Source organism: Cervus canadensis, chromosome 11 (genome assembly GCF_019320065.1).
Source record: "Cervus canadensis isolate Bull #8, Minnesota chromosome 11, ASM1932006v1, whole genome shotgun sequence".
NCBI lineage: Eukaryota > Metazoa > Chordata > Mammalia > Artiodactyla > Cervidae > Cervus > Cervus canadensis.
In genome coordinates, this window is record NC_057396.1 from 41,440,669 (window position 1) to 41,458,270 (window position 17,602).

Sequence of the window (17,602 nt, forward strand, 5' to 3'; positions counted from 1 at the left end):
ATGAGTTGGGTCTGGCTGAGCTGCGTTGTGAATTAAGCAAGGCTCTCCCATGCTGGGGGTCATGTCCATATGCCATGGAGCCTCTAGAGACAGTTGTGAGCACGTAAGAGCAACTCTGACAGCCTGTCTACAAGCTCCTGGAGGAATAGAAACCACTACAATGGCCAGAAGGAACCTGACGCCCTACAGTCCGTGGGGTCACAAAGAGTTGGACACGACTTAGGGACTGAACAACAGCAACGATCCACTTCTGACTTTTCTTGTAAGCAGCTTCCCGACTATGCTAGGATTATTTTAATAAGGATTATTCAAGAATTTGGGATTTTAAAACTATCAAAGAGAGTACTTCTGTATTAAACTGTAGTCCCCTAAATTGCTGTGGTTGTTTAGTTGCTAAGTCATGTCTGACTCTTTTGTAACCCCATGAACTGTAGCCTGCCAGGCTCCTTCTGGTCATGGGATTTCCCAGGCAAGAATACTGAATTGGACTACCATTTCCTTCTCTAGGTCCTCTAAATAGGAATGTCTTAATTCAGCCAGGAAGGTTCCTGCTTCAATAGCTTGCAATTTCATACTGTTTGTAGCAAAATTCTAAATTGGACACATTCATTAGTCATGTCATTGGGATGGAGGTTAAAATTACACACCCCTCAAAACATCTGCACTCTACTGCTCTATATAATCTGGCCCCTGCTACCTCTCTGAAGGCAGTTCCCAGGCTTCTTCATGGTCACCAGCTCCAGCCACACAGGCCCTTCCTGTTCTTCCCACACACCAAGATCACTCCCACCTCAGAGTGTGCGCTGGATGGACCACCTCCTCTGCCTGGAATGTGCTTCTCCCAGTCTCCATGGGGCTCCCTCCCCAGTTCCTTAGGTCTCCTCCTATCAGGGAGGTCTTCCCTGACTACACAGTCCTTATCCTGCTTTATTTTCTTCCATAGTATTTATCATCGCCAGAAACATTTTATGATGTTTATTGTACATACACACACACACATGCATGGAAGCTTGAGAACAAGGACTTTGTCTATACTCTTCACAGCTACCTCCCCAGCACCTAAAACCAGTGTCTACTGAGCTGTGGGCATGCAAACATTTTTTAATAAATAAATCAATGAAGTAAAGAAAAACAATCCTAGGATGCAAAATTGTGTAGTTGTATATTTGGCCTGAGCTTAATTTTTTAAAATAGGGGCAGGACAGGAGAAGTAAAAAGATTGGAAGAAAGGGGCAACGTGTTAAATTCTTTTTGACGTCCCAAAGTTTCTAAAATAATCATATATTCTATCAATACTTCTATTCATAAAATAAAGTGAAATGAATAAAGAAATAAGGTAAAATAGAAGGGGAAAAGTCAAACATACTGTAGCCTCTAAACACTAGTGCTAACTTTAGTGCTGTAAGCTAAGGCCCCTAGTCTAGGGAGGGGCCCAGAATCCTACACCTGCCTCCTCCCTTCTGTTCCACTATCAGTCTTAACCACCACCCTTGAAGTTCTTTTTTAGGAGCTGGGATTAAGATATTAGTCTTAATATTCTCCAAATCATCAGTCACAGTGACTGATGCGTAAACAGCACGCAGCTTTTCAGAATGCGAAGCAAGTTTTCAGACCCAAAACTATCTTTGACTCTTTGCTTCTGAAAAGTTTTGGAGTTCCTTTCTTCAAAGTAAAGAATCCACTTGCAATGCGGGAAACCTGGGTTCTATCCTTGGGTTGGGAAGATCCCCTGGAGAAGGGAAAGGCTACCCACTCCAGTATTCTGGCCTGGAGAATTCCATGGACTATAGTCCATAGGGTCGCAAAGAGTTGGGCCTGACTGAGCAAATTTCACTTTCACTTTTCTTCAAAGTAAGAGCATCACCAAAGGCTTATTAACCCATGTTAACAGCTCCAAGGGATTTGGCCTCAAAGTGATCAGTTTGGATCCAACTCCAGAAGAACTGAGGCTGATCCTGTGAGCATCCATCCTGGGGCTTTTAAAGAAGCTTTGTTTTCCTAGTGACATGAGGACACATCTTATCTCCTTTGCAAGATTCCTGGAGGACAGGGCCCCATTTAATCAGCCTGGTCACAGAGCTTCCAGTGCATAGAGGGAAGTACTCTCATAGTCTGTGATAAATAAATGAATCCATTCACAGCCTCCCAAAGCCAACTATGTCCCCAGTTACTTTCTGCTTTGTTTCAGAAAAAGTCTTTTGAGAAACATACACTCTGGGAACAGGAGAAACCCCGCAGAAAAAACCCTTAGTACTTCCCTCCCACTTAAAGCAGCTACAGAGTTGGAGGTAACAGAACAAAGTGATTCCCACCAGAAAGGACTCACCTGTAATATGAGGGACTCCTTATCTCCTTCTAGACGTGCTAAGCGTTCCTGGTATGTTTCATTACCGGCAGCACTGTGGTGATTTACCTGGGACTAAAGGGAAAAGGGAAAAAACACACACTTAAAAAACTGGCAAAACATCTTACCAAGTTCCAGATGAAGTATGCAACTGGTGAGGACAGTTTCACTGATTATCTATGCAAACAACCCACCTCAACAGGAAGCCACAAGATGTCGAAACCACTTCAAGGAGGACCAGACCAGATGCCAGTGATAGGTGTGCCATGAAAGTTGGCAAAACCACCCCCTGGATGACCTCACCTTTGGCTAGAAAGGCTCTCATGGAACTCCAGACCCGGCGGTGCTTGACGTGACTGGGCGTGTTGGGTCTGGTTTGGTTGGAGGCACAGCCTGCCAGCTGCACCAACAGCAATAAGGGTCCACCTCTTTGAGGAGACCAGGGAGCTGATACCATCCACCAAGGAACCCTGTGGGAACAACCCCGGCACAGACATCGTCTCCTGACTCTCCTGCCAAGGTTCTCCAAAGCCGAGGCACACTTTACTGCGTGGAGGCCCATCCTGAACATTGCAGAGAGCATGAAGGATGAGGGATGTCAACTGCAAGGCTCTTCATCTACTCACATGTTCCCTTCCGGGAGTGGACAATCTCACCCCTCAATAAGGGCTGTGACAGTCAAGGTGGACATGGAGTTGCTGCAGTGCTAGAGCTGAGAGGAGTAAGCCAAGATGAAACAGCTTGAGAAGAACCCAAATGACTGCCAGAGGATCTCCGGGGCCAAGCAGAAGGAAAACACAGGAAATACAAGGAAGCCAGAAACCATGGAAATCAGAGGTGAGGAAGGTTTGACACAGCAGAGGAGAGGCAAATCTTATAAAATATCTTGAGCTAGAGACAGGAGCTGCAGTCACTTTCTGGGTGTGTCTGCCCTGGTAGTAGGCAGGGAGGAGGGAGGTAGCTGCTAATGGAACTGAACAGGACCAGCATCTCCCACACACCCTTCCCTCCACAGTGAGTTTAAGGCCCAAATCAGAACCACATTCCAATCATCAGAATGGGCTGTCCAATCCTTTTTCATTAAGAAAAGACATCACCTTCCTTCCCTTGTCCTGCCCCTTCCCCAGTGCACTGCCTAGGTGAGGGCAGGTGGCGGAGCCAGGCCTGGCTCTAAAAAAGAAACAGGGACCAAGAATTCTTTATTCAAGCCTTGGGGTGTCACTTTTGAGAGAAGTACCAGCTGTTTGTTGAAGGTGCAGTGGGAGGGTGAGCCCAGGGGCCATTTCCCAGGGCGGCTGTGCCAGACACAGGCCAGACAGACAGGACACCCCTGCCATTCCCCTGCCTCTTCCTCCAGCCCCTCTCCAGTCTTCGTCTTGTTCATTGTTATGGACGCTCTTTCATATCATAAACAAAGGGCCTTGACAATCACCAAAGGCTTCTCTGTGTTGAGAGCAGTTTATTATTATTCCATTAATCAATATTCCAGTCATCACAAAGGCAAACACTGACTAGTATCCAAAGATATAATTATAACCAACCTTTTCTCAGAACCTAACGAGAGAGGAAAATAGTTTTTTAACAGCAGGTCAATTGCTTCTCTGTCCAAGAACTCACATGATGGTGATTTTGAGAGGAGAGAGAAAAAGGAAAGGACCCAGGCATCCAAGTGAAGCTGTGCATGCCCAAACCCAGTGCCAAAGTCAGCACGTGCACAGGGCCACCCAGCACTGGCAGCTGCCACTTGCCCCACAGGAGGTGAAGGGAAGGCTCCTTCCACAAGACTCCAATAAACTACCTTACCACCCGGGCCTCTGTCAGATGGAGTGGTGGGTTCATGCAGTAAAAGATCTACCCACACAATCACCCAGAGAAGCAGCTAGTTGACAAAAAAAAAAAAAGAAGTTGACATCGTAAGTTCAGTTAATACACAAACTGCATGTCATAGAATCATAGAAGTAGATTTTAAAAAAAAGATATGAATCCATTCTAGCAGTCAATGGAAAAAGGGAAGCACAACTGAGTTAAAAGATGCACAGATTCATATGATAAATTCCAGGTGACTCTAGGAGAAGCACAACTCTTCCTAAGGAAGGGAGAAACTTCCCTTCTTTTCATAGAGAGACTCTGTGTAGTGGGATAAACAACATTCATGGTGATAGCCTCACAGTAAACAGAGCCAGCAGAACTCACTGCTCTTGTACAATGCTCTCAAACAGGTCAAAGGTTAGTCAATTCATGGGCCAGAGATCGAAGCAATTCCATGGAGACTAATACAACGTGGTCCAAGCACTGTGCTCTAGACACAAAGCAGGCAGTAAGGCAGAGATCACCATGTGCCAGGCACCGTTGAGACCACTTTACATATACTAATTCATTTAATCCTTCCCACAACTCTGCTAAAAGGGTGCTATTTTTATTCTAATTTTACACTGAAAGAAACTGCAGCACAAAGTGTATGGACAAGGCACAAATGGATTATTTGTCTAAGTTGTGTGTGTGTGTGTGTGTGTGTGTGTGTGAGTCGCTCAGTCGTATCGGACTCTGCAACCCCATGGTTGCCCGCCAGACTCCTTTGTCCATGGGATTCTCCAGGCAAGAATACTGGAGTGGGTTGCCATTTCCTTCTCCAATTATGCTTCATAATATTAACAAATACTTTTGTTTATAATTCAAACTTTTGTATATACATGTGTTGTTTTCATATATTGTCTAAGTTACTATATATTAAATTAGTAAGCTCTCTGTTATAGCTTAATAGAGGAGCAGATCGGTATAAATTTTGTTTCATACATTGGGATAAGAAAGTTCACTTAAAGTATAATATTTAAAAATGCTCTATGAACCTAAATATTCATTAATAGAGGAAAGGATTTTAAAAAAAAAACTATGGTTCACCAATATCATGTACAACTTGTAGCATCTTAACATATGAGGCAAGTATTTACGAACCATCCTACAAATAAAAGACATACTGCATAGTGAAAGCAGCAAGATTAAAAGAATCATACAGTGTGATACTGAAAAAATACTATCCAGGGACTTCCCTGGTGGTCCAGTGGCTGAAACTCTGCGCTTCCAATGCAGGGGGCCCAGGTTCGATCTCTGGGCAGGGAATTAGAACCCACCTGCTGCAACTACGACCAGGAGCAGCCAAATAAAATAAATAATAAAGAAAAATTACTGTCCAGTTCCATAAGTATTGATAAATGTATGAAAACAAATCAAGTGTCTGGAAGGTTACAGAACAACCCTTAACAGTGCTCTCTTCTGGGACAATTTCTGGGCTATGAATAGCTGGGACTGGGAGGTTTGGTCAAGATTGGTTTTTACTTTAACCACAATATTTGAGCTTTTTACAAAAATATATTTACTCGAGTAATTAAAATATATTTCAAAGGCTAGAAGCAGTGTTTGAGAAACTAGAAGAGTAGTTCTAGGAACTTTTTTCCTCCCCTACAGACTTGAGTGGCTTCCCAGGTGGCACAGTGGTAAAGAACCCACCTGCCAATGCAGGAGACCTAAGAACCACCAGTTCAATCCCTGGGTCAGGAAGATCTCCTGAAAGAGGAAATGGCAACCCACTCCACTATTCTTGCCTGGAGAATCCCATGGTCAGAGGAGCCCATAGGGTCTTAGAGTTGGACTCGACTGAAGCGACTGAGCGCACACACAGCAGACTTGAGGGGCATGTCCTCTGCCGGCAGTCTGCACGTGCAACTGCTGCTCGTGGCAGAAAGGTCCCTCCCTCAACCCAAGTCACCATTCTAGAGGAACAGAGCATCTTCCTCTCAAAGAGTGTGCAAAAGTCACTGCTCTTCTCCAGCAAGTTTTTTAAATGTATTAAACAGCAGTGAGACAATGTCCCAGACAAAAGTCTGCTGTATTATCATCCTTTGCTTTTGGTGAAGTTCAGAGTCCTGTGTTTTCTCTTCTACACAAGGTTGACAGCTCTCAGGAAAACTGCACACAAGCCTTAACCGGGCACAGACCAGGATAAAATACCACTTCTACTTGAAGAACCTGGAAAGCATCAGAAAACAGGGCCAAGAAGATTATTTTAGAATCACCTTGTTGAATGCCAACATTCATTAGCCAAAGGTGTGGATTTGAGCTTTAGTGAATAAAATGCATTGTCTTCCAATAATTGAGCAATAAGTTCAGTCACTTGTTGGCATCATTCTTGGATTATAAAATGTCAGTATCATCAGGGCATTAAAAAGCCAGATGGTTATGAAAATTATTGAAAAACAAAAAGACAGAGTTGGAACACAACTCTGCTTTGCCCCACTTTAAGAAGAGCTTGCTTTGTCAGAGGGTACACCTGCTTCCTTAATTCTAACAGTGGCATTGCGGTAGAAGGTTTGGATCAATACTGAGATCATCAACTGATCCCTGAGTGATTCCAAGGTTTGGGAGTCTCTGAAAAGTCTGGTCCACATTCTCTATTAGGTAAATCAGTGGTGGAGTGTTTGCCCAGCTCTCCATGCATGAAGTCAGAAAGAGAGAACCATGTCAACATTTCACTGAGAAGGAGAAAGTCACACTCCATTCTGAAGGAATCTAATAGAAAATGCTAAGTTTGTATTCCTCCCCACCTGGGACAGCAAGTGATCTAAAGAGAGTTCTGTACAGTTCTACTCTATTAAGGATGCTCATCCCACTGATGAATATATATATATTTTTAAAAAGAGGTCATTTTTCAACTCATTGTTAGTCCCTAGGCTGGATCTATACAATGAAATTCTGATGTACTAAGGTGTAATACACATATATTTGATCAAATTTTCTCCTCTTCTCTTTTGATGGTTATTTCTACAAATGTGACAGAGGGGAAAACTGAATCTTCTCATCCAAACTTTCTATGATCAGAGCTATTCTTAAAACTACAATTCATGTTAGTTACCTGATATAATATTTTGTGGGACCAAGAGATATCGTGAAGGCAAGGGATCTGTGTACACTATGGAAGTGAAGAGGCAACTACAGATTGCCACTGCCACGTGCTCTTGCATCTCTTACTGAGGGATGACAGTGAAGTATATACCCTCTCTTATATCACAGAAATGAATCAGCACCGGGTGTTCTTGTGTGTATATTGTCAATAACACAGAAACTTTAGCCAAGACTATTGAAGCCAAGCCACCTTTGCTTCTATCAAAGCTTTGCTATCAAGAAGCTGGGCAAAGTCTTGGATAAAGGAATCCATCCTGTAAAACCCATATCTCTTCAAGGGAAATATAAAACACAACTCAGAAATACCACATCCAGGTCTTCCCCAGATGATCGACATCACTAACAGAGAAATGCAAATCAAAATTATGATGAGGACTTCCCTACTGCTTCAGTGGTTAAGAATCTTCCTGCCAATGCAGGGGACATGGATTCCATTCCTGGTCTGGGAAGATCCCACATACCATGGGGCAACTAAACTCGTGTGCCACAACTACTGAGTCCCCATGCCCTCCACAAGTGAAATTGCTGCAATGAGAAGTCCATACACTAGAGAGTAACTAGAGATAGCCCTTGCTCACCATAACTACAGAAAACCTGGGCACAGCAACAAAGACCCAGCATAGACTTAATTAAATAAATAAAATTTAAAAAGAAAAAACAATGAGGTACCACCTTACACTGGTCAGAATGAGCATCACCAAAAAGTCTACAAATAATAAATGCTGGAGAGGGTGTGGAGAAAAAGAAATCTGCCTATACTGCTGATAGGAGTGTAAACTGCTGCAGCCACTATGAAAAACAGTATGGAGGTTCCTTAAAATATTAAAAATGGAGTTACCACATGATCCAGAAATCCCACTGCTGGGCATTTATCTGGAGAAAACTTTAATTCAAAAAGATATATGTACACCTAGCCAGGACATAGAGATGACCTAAATGTCCATCAACAGATGAACAGATAGGAAGATGTGACATATTCTTATAATGGAGTCTTACTCAGCCATAAAAAGATTGAAATAATGCCATTTGCAGCAACATGGATGGACATAGAGATTATCATGTTAAGTTAAGCAAGTCAAAGACAAATAGCATGTAATATCACTTACTTATGGATCTAAAATATACAAACGAACTTATTTATAAAGCATAAACAGACTCACTCTGGCCACCTGATGTGAAGAGCCAACTCACTGGAAAAGACCCTGATGCTGGGAAAGATTGAGGGCAGGAGGAGAAGGGGGTGACAGAGGATGAGATGGTTGGATGGCATCACCGACTCAAAGTACATGAGTTTGAGCAAGCTCTGGGAGGCAATGAAGGACAGGGAAGCCTGGCATGGCTGCAGTTCATGGGGTTGAAAAGAGTTGGACATGACAGTGACTGAACAACAACAAACCGACTCACAAACATAGAAGCAAACTTATGGTCACCAAAGGGGAAGGGGGCAGGGAGGGGATAAATTAGGAACTGGGGATTAACATACACACACGAGTGTACATAAAACCGATAAACAGCAAGATCCTACTGTATAGCACAGGGAACTATGTTCAAAATCTTGTAATAACCTATAAAAGAACCTGAAAAAGAATATCTGTATCTATATAACTGAATCACTTTGCTGTATAACAGAAACACATTATAAAATCAACTATACTTCAATTTAAAAAATAAAAGTATTTCCCAGGCCTTGAGAGTGACATTGATGAGTCCTCGGGAACAGTGACAATACAGCGTCTTGACTCCACAGGCTGTGGCTCTCTTTCTAGAAGACCCAACATACTATTGATGCTGGGACTGGGCAGGCCTAATGTACAGCTCCAGCAGTCTACAGCCTATAGTGGGGTTATGTTCTAAGCCATCTCTGAATGAAGAGACAGACTTCACAATGAGGGAGCAGGCATGCAGGGTGATCTATGGTTGGGGGTCATGGAGTTGAGCATGCTAGCTAATCAGCCTCAGTCATTAGGAGAGAAGTGGGAGGGTGGAGAGAGGACTGTATGGGCCCAGGACACATAGGACTGACCACCAAGATTCCAGCATGAACAGAGTCTCTATAGAAAGGGCATTTGGGGCTACACAAAGCTTAATCTGAGTCCTGCCTCCTACCTCTTCCATGGGTCAGTGAATAAGGGGTTTACCCTTAGTTAAGTTCCTCACACACCAAGAGCTGGATGTTAGCAGACTTGAGAAATAACGGGTTTTCCATATCTTGGGGGTATTTCATTTTTATTAGGGGTGAGTTATCAGAGGATATTTAAGATGCCCCCCCAAACCTGCATCATTAGTTGTACAAAACAAAAACAAAACCCTCAGTTTCCCTCTTGCTTTCTTGCTGAGAGAAAGCAACAGGCTGGGATCATTACCTTTGCTGTAACTATTTGGCACAAGTGAGGGTTACCATCTTCTTGGAGATTTTCTCACCCCTCCCAGCCTCTGATGCGAAGCTTGGATGGTTGAATCCTTCCTCTGAATTTTTAAACTGAGGAACAGAAAATGGTAGCAGTTGTGCTAGAAGGTTCTGAGGTTGTCAGTGGCCATGCCTTCTGAGGTTGCCAGTGGAGGAAGTTGGTTTGTGACAGGAGTCAGCTAGGAAGCCAGCATTCATGGAAACACAAATGAAAGCCAAGAAAGAGATTGGTGGCATTCTCACCCTGGTTCTTGCTGTCCAAAGACAATGATATAACCCTGCGCTTCCTGTTGGTCCCCTGTTGGCCTGTAGTGGCTCAAACCAAGTTTCAGTTACAGGCAACCAAAGTCCTGGCTAAAGCATTTGTCTCAGATGGTGACCAGTCCAGTAAGTGAAATTTACTCCTGTGGAAACACACTCACTAGAAAGCATTCCTGCTACTTGGATACAGTACTGAGTTACAAAGGGATCCTGCCTACTGTTTCCTGAATTGCTTGAACTGGCAATTGTTAAGGAAGAATTGTCAGTTCGGAGCCAACTATAGCTAAAACCAGGATTATCATCAAGGGCTAACAGGGATCTGCTCTGTGGCACAGGGCGTGTCTGTGTGGGATGCATGGGGAGGAAAGAGGCACCCACTCTCCTTCATGTGTGAGACAGGTGACTTTACGTCCACTACCTGTTTGCCTCCATTCCTACCTCTCCAGTAGAGCAAGAAGGTTAAGAAGGGAATAATACAAGATGCATTAGGCCCATGGGCATCAACTAGATGTGTGTGGAGGAGAGATAAAACAAAGAAAAATAGGTTAAACACAACAAAAATGAACAGGAATCTAAAGTAGGGCTAAAAGACATAGGGTGGATGGGAAATGAATAAATGAAGGGCAGTAAGAACACAAAAACAGGGACTTTCTTGGTGGCCCAGTGGCTAAGAATCAGCCTTCCAATGCAGGGGACATGGGTTCGATCCCTGGTCGGGAAACTAAGATCCCACGTGCTGTGGAGCGACTATTAAGCCTGAATACTGCAGAACCCATGTGTCACAACTAGAAAAGCCCACGCACCACCACAAAGACCCAGCACAGCCAAAAAAAAAAAGAACACACAATACCTAACAACATGTTTAAGAAGTTATGTTGAAAGAATAACCTGCCCTACATAGCTGTACAAATGCCAGGTCTGAGCTACAGCTTCCCTGCTCCCACCCTTTGCTCATCTGGACTTCAAGGCAGGGGAGTCCCTGGGGAGATTGTTGGGACGGGGCTTCCCTATTCATGTACAGAATTCCGACAGCCTCCTCCTCCAAAAGGCAGGACCTCCTGTGCAGAATGGCAGCTGGGAATAATCAGGAGGCGGGGCTGCACTAACCATGCCCAAGCTCAGGTAGGTCACCTCATCTCAAGCTTAAATAGAGGAAGTCATACCTCACAGAGGGACAGAGAGGGTCAGTTAGGTCATTAAACACAAAGACGTGTGGGAATAAATGTGCAGTGCTCTTTTGAGCAAGATGCTCTAATGCTTCCTCTGTGTAATATAAACAGTTTTTGAATGATCGTGGAAACATGGAACTCATTTAAATGGCTTTGTTTAAGCTAAAAGACCAAAACGTAGTTAGACACAGCTCATCCCTTGCACTGATGACTTTAATTAACTCATTCTTTTTGTGCAAGAGAATAAAAAAAGGGCAACATTTCCCATAGACACCTATGAAGTATCTAAAGATCTGAACAAACAACCCAAGGGAACAATAACCCAAATGCTTTGGGGCTGGAAAGAAACAAAGTGCCTAAGGAACAACATAGAACCCACTGTTAGCTAAGAGCTCTGGAATCACGCCTGTGGTGCCAACAGCTGAGAACCTGTGCCAACAGCTGAGAACCTGTTCTTTCCATTGTCCCTGAAAACGTGCCCACGTTCAGAGTCATATCTACATGGCCACAGTCTTTCTTTTCTATGAGCATCCTACTACCGTAAGTCCTCGGTGCTACATACATGCTTACGATCACCACAAAGAGAATTTCAATAGCTAATAATGACCGATCATAAAGACCTAAATTTTTTTTCTGTTCCAATCTGAAACTCAGGTCAATTAGTTAAACATGAGTTTTCCAGCTGAACCCCCAGCCAAGCCCCTGGCAGCTTCCTCAGAGTCATCACCCTCTGACTCTAGTGGCCAGTCAGATTCCCCAATGCTTGCTCACTCTTGGCCTGGTCCCTCCATTGTACTGAGTAGCTTGGCCAAGGGATGGCCATATTAGGTCTCTGCAGAGTTCTGGAGGGGGAGAGTGCCACAGATGCAGGCCATGAGGAATCCCCAGGAGTCTGACTCTTTCACAGGCTGGCTGGCCTCTGCCGGGAGGGTGTGCCTTCCTCCTGTGCTCTGGTACATTCTCAGGGGTGTTGAGTGAGGGCAGTTCTGCAGCATTCCTTTGGGGGCATGTCCTAGGGGACCTCCTGTCAGCATGGCTCCTCACTGAATATGAGGAAAGAGCTGGTTCCAGAAGAGTCAGGTGGGGTGGAGGAGAGGTCGCATGGGGGTATCATTTGGTATGCAGGCATGGAGTGTGGGAAAAGCCTAAAGCAGTCAGCTCGCCAGTGAGACAGCTCCAGTCATGTTTCCAGGCTGCCTAGTCAAGGGGATCATATCAAATCCAGAAAACCATCTCAAGGGAGCCATGGCTGCCAGGCCCAGGGAGATGTCAAAGTCACTAAGGCTATACTTCAAGCTTAGGACCACCACTCACATATCAAGCTTTTTAGAAACTTGGAAAGTGTAGACCTTAAAAAATAAGGGTGAGGGGGCTTCCCTTGTCCAGTGGATAATAATCTGCCTTGCAACACATGGGACATTGGTTCAATCCTTGGTCTGGGCACCCAAGAGCCTGTGCTCTGCAACAAGAGAAGCCACCGCAATGAGAAGCCCACATACCTCAACTGGAGAGTAGCTCTCACTCACCTCAACTAGAGAGAGCCCATGTGTGCAGCAACGAAGACCCAGTGCAGCGAAAAATAAATTAAAAAGTAATAAAATTACACATTAAAAAGGGGGGAACCAAAAAATTTAAAAATAAAAACTAGATAAAAGCTACAATTCCTATTACATGGTTCAGGTGTAACAGGCAAGGAAGCCAAATGGAATGAGTGCAGGCAGGTGCTTGTAAAAAGGAAAACCTCTCCTCAATATTTTGGTTAAGGAGTTTAAGGGCCTTCTGGGAGTTATTATAAAACCACTTTTTCTAGATAAGGAACAGCTAAGCCAATCCACTATCTTTGGCACAGAGCTTCTTTGAAATGCAGTGTGAACAGAGCACAATCAAATCCTTAGCTACCAGGAGTCCAACAAGAGATCTTATCCTGACTTTGACCTCCTTATGCCCTTGGTTGCAATTTTGTAAGAGGTTACTGAGGGTTGCTGGTGGGGTCGTCACTATCAAATATTTCACCATTAGGGAAGAGCAAAGCAAAATTCACAAACAGCAAATTAAATACGGGGTCAACCAATGTTTATGCAATCATGTTTCATTCATTTATCTATTCAGTGACTCAAATATTCCTGAACACTTATGAGGTGCCACGCTCTGTGCTAGGCAGTCCCTGCCTTGAAAAAGCTCTGTAGTTGTACAGTTAGATGTGATAAGCCAGCAGCAGGGGCACAGGGGATGGACGAAATGATGATACCTTCAAGGGAGTGAAGAGACTTTATAGTGGAGTCCTCACTTGAAAGACTGTCTTGAAAACAATGAAGGAATTCCCCCAGGAGAAGAGAGAACAGCACCTTTGGAGAGAGTCTTCCTGATACAGCTAGGCTATTCATGAAACCATGCCAATCGCCACCCTTCAGCTACTCTGGTCTCCCAGAACTAACACAGAAAACAAAGGATGTCTTGAAGACTATCTGTAAGCTTTCCAATCAAGGAGCTGGTGTGATGTGCATGAAGGCTTGTAACTGATCATCCTGGAAAGTAGAATCAGAAGAGAGAGGAATGCATTTGATTAACCAAGATCTTGTTCCAAAATAGCAGCCTTGCATGAGCTTAGTCTCTGCTAATTCTCTTGATCACATGGCTGGATGCATAAGGAACCTACAGCACTTGACTGTAGAAGTGGTATTTATAAGTGTGCTGGTGTCTTGCAAAGGGGTTATATTAAAACCAGAAGCAGAATAAAAACAGGAGCCTCTTTGGGTAGCGCTCTTTCCTCATCTTGCCAACTCTAAACCTAATTCATGATTATTAAAAACACCTGTCAGAGACGGGCAGCATCAGGTGTCAGGGTTGGGGATAGCAGGGGCACTGTGACTTTTAATGATTCACTTGGAATCATTAGAAGTAAACTGCCTGATGTTTCTTGGCCCTTCAGATAGAAGGTTCAGACAATCCAAGAATCAAACAGGCATGAAAGATCCATAGGTGGAAAATATGGGAGTAGGTAAAGGCCAAAGTAAGGGGCTGATCCTTTGGTCAAAAGAATTTTGTTAGCCCTACAAGATGCCCAAATGGGAATGAATTCTGGGGAAAATGAATGAGAAATGTTGCTTGGGAACTAGAGGTGATAAGAACATTACAGAAGGACTTTGAAAGCTTTCTTAGGGACAAAGCCAGTGTGAGGTGGGTTTGGGGGTAAGTAACCAGGAAGGAGTGCAGATGGTGAGTTTTTAGCCTGCTTTCGATTTCAAGATTCCCGATGATGAAAGGAACGTAAGTCCTATAAGGCAGCAGAGAGAGAAGAACATAGTCAGAGAGTTTTGTTTTTCTCTAAGAATTACAGAGGCATTTTCTGCCAAGGACAAGGGACAAGTAGGCAGGGTAGAGTAAATAAACAGAAGAAACAATCAGAGAATAAGAGGATGTGGAACAGCTTTGGGTCAGGAGGACAGGATACTGGGATAGCCTTGGCAGAGAGAGGGGACTCTTGATCTGTGAAATCAGAGGAAGCTAATAAATAATGGTTGTGAACACTTACATTTTGTGGTGAAGGGGAAGGAAGATGAGACACTCATCTATGTGGCTAATTTCTTAGTAGGTGGTGACATCAAGTGAGAGGGGGTCAAGGTAGGGGACTGATGGGAAAGTATGAAAGAGCTGATACAGGGGTGAGGTGGACGGAGAATGCAGGAAGGAGCCAAGTGACACCCCCCACCCAGCCACCACGTGCTGTTGCCAGCTCACAGAACTGCCAGTGGCTGCACTGCTCTGGAGAACCTGCAAGCTACTCAGCAAATGACGCTGGTATGATGCCACTTTACACCCAGCTGGGAAGAGGCATGAGGGCCTCTTCAAACGGCTGGTACACAGGAGTCACAGGCGCTGGTGGTCAGAGATGGCAGAATTTGAGCTCCTAAATTATATTGGGGAATATAATGGGTGGGTACGCTGGGTGCATTGGCTAAAAATGGGATGTACCCTTGGGAAACTGGGGACAGCTAGAACAGGGGACATGCCTTTCCCTGGAGGAAGGCATGGCAATCCACTCCAGTAGTCTTGCCTGGAGAATCCCCATGGACAGAGGAACCTGGAGGGCTATAGTCCATGGGGTCACAAAGAGTTGGACCGACTGAAGGACTAAGCAAGCACAGGAGAACCTTTGGGTAGCCACACCCACTGTCACCCTCCTTCTGGTCTGAAAATATCTCTCTGTCCAGAATCAAGGCTGGGCACATGACTCTGGAATAACCAGAAGCTGTCAGTGGTGGCCAAGGTGATCATCATCGTAATACCTATGAAGCATTTTCTAAGCACTTTACAGACATTGAACTACTTATCCATATTTTACAAACAAGAGAGCTGAATGTTAGGGAGATTAATCAATTGTCCAAGGTCACACAGAGCTGAGATATGAATCCAAGGAGTTGGACGCAGGGATCTGTGCTCTTAGCCAGTAGGAGCAGCTGTCACAGAAGCCGCTACTTCAACTTCACTGCAGTCTGACTTGAGAGCAAGACAAGTCAACGTCTGGAGCCAGGATGTCTTCCCAGCTCTTCTGGCCCAAGTGGCCAGGCTACTGGATCAACCATTTGAGCACCAGATGACACAGAAAAAAGTCTTACATTAACGGTCTGACCTCATTCCACATTCTACTACAGAACCCAAGCCAATTGCATGGAGGAGTCATGGTGACTCCATTTTTGACTCTTTTTTTTGGGAGGGGGGGCGGTGGTGGACAGGGTTGTGACTTTAGTTTGGAATTCAGTTTCAACAGATTTCTAGAAGCCAGCAGCAGTGTGAAGATGCTGACAAGTGCTGGGGTTTCCGTTCCTGGGAAAAAGCTCCTGCTCAGGGGGCAGTGGGTGAACCCCACAGGCCCTGCCTGTAGCTATTTTAAGAGGCTCTTTCAGGACTATGTGGGTTAGAGCCACTGATCTCAAAGCAGGGCAGGTGTGAACTGTTTGCGAGTCACTCAGGAACCAGACAGCTGAACAGCGGAGGCCCTCTGGATGCTCGTGGCAGATTACCTTATCACAGGGCTCTGCCTGTTGGGGAAGGAGCTGGAGGCCCAGCCCTGGTCAGCCTTCTCTCAGTAGCCATAGCCAAGCTGGCCAGAGCAGTAGCCACCAGGGCCTCCGGCTACTCACAGTGGGCCAGGTCCCAGCTGTATCCCATAGGGCTTTGGTTTGAGACTTTGACCTACAATATGGAAAGGGGCCCTAAGTGGAAGGGATGATGGCCTAAGATGCACTCCGAGGAGAGAAGCAAACATCCCATCTGCTCAAGATCTCCCTTCCCGGTTATGGCCAGTAGCAGTTAACTTTTATTGAATGTTCCCTTGTGCATGGTACTCTGCTAAAGCTTTTGACATGCATTATCTTACTTGATCCTCATAAAACCTGTATGTGGCAGGCACTTTTATCTTCCTTATTTTATAGATGGAGAAATCCAAGATTTGAGGTAATCTGCCTAAAATCACACAGCAAAGCCAAGAGCCCAACCTAGGCTTTACTGCAAACTGCATGTTCTTAACTAAAACAATATGCAGTATCCCATCCCCTAAAGGCCACAAGACAATGTCTCTTTTCTCACAAATGCTTTCCTCTATCTCAGTGCATTCTTGGCCGTAAACATCTCCCTTATAGCTTCCAAATTGAAAGACTGTCTTGCTCTGAGGCATTACCCTCTTGGACTGGTACAAGAGCAAGTGTTCCTAAGCTCCTACCAGGTCACACCTCATCCAGGTACCTATTCTGCTGCAACCACCCCCTCTGCATGGGAACATGAAAGAGAGAGCGTGTTTCCACCTTCAAAAACCTGGGCTAAGGACTTCCCTGATGGCACAGTGAATAGAAAATCCACCGGCCAATGCAGGGGATGCAGGTTCAATCCCTGGTCTGGGAAGATTCCACGTGCCACAACTACTGATGCCTGCATGCCTAGAGCCTGTGCTCCACGAGAGAAGCCACCACAATGAGAAGCCCGAGAACCACAAGAAGAGTAGCCCCTACTCACTGCAACTAGAGAAAGCCCACGCAACAACAACAACAAAAAAGCAATGAAGACCCAGAGCAGCCAAATGGGAAAAGAAAACAAAACCTGGGCTAAGAGAAACCTGCTCTCTAAGCCACTGAGACTTAAGAAAGCACGTGAGAAGGGGTGGGTGAGCCAGGCAAATGGAAAGTACTAGAGACTGGAGTCCACCAGGTGCAGAACAGGGATGAGGTCAGCAAAGGACAGAGAAGGCAGGGAGTGCACTTGGGAGCTCGTGAGAGCAGATATAAAAGGTGAAAGTGAAAGGTAAGTTGAGGCCGGGTTAAAAAAGTGTCTTAAAGCCTACCAGGCAGAAAACTGAGCTTTCTCATTCAGACTAAGGGCAAGTCCTAGGCTTATAATCGGGGTCACAGGATAGAGGGGAATTTGTTTTTTGTTGTTTTTTTTTTAAAGGGGATTTTAAAAAGAAGAATCTGA

General features: G+C 44.8%; 1 protein-coding gene across 15 annotated transcripts in view; it reads right to left on the bottom strand.

The window, feature by feature from the left end:
- PPFIBP2 (PPFIA binding protein 2) overlaps positions 1–17,602 on the bottom strand; it is a 166,207-nt gene that overhangs the window by 73,056 nt on the left and 75,549 nt on the right. For all 15 annotated transcript variants that reach the window (XR_006272024.1, XM_043481821.1, XM_043481824.1 and 12 more), the window contains one exon: positions 2,327–2,419. Coding sequence is in view for 13 of the 15 variants with exons in the window: in XM_043481821.1 (XP_043337756.1) it covers positions 2,327–2,419 (93 nt within the window). In the remaining 2 variants the exon portion in view is untranslated. The remainder of the gene's footprint in view (positions 1–2,326; positions 2,420–17,602) is intronic.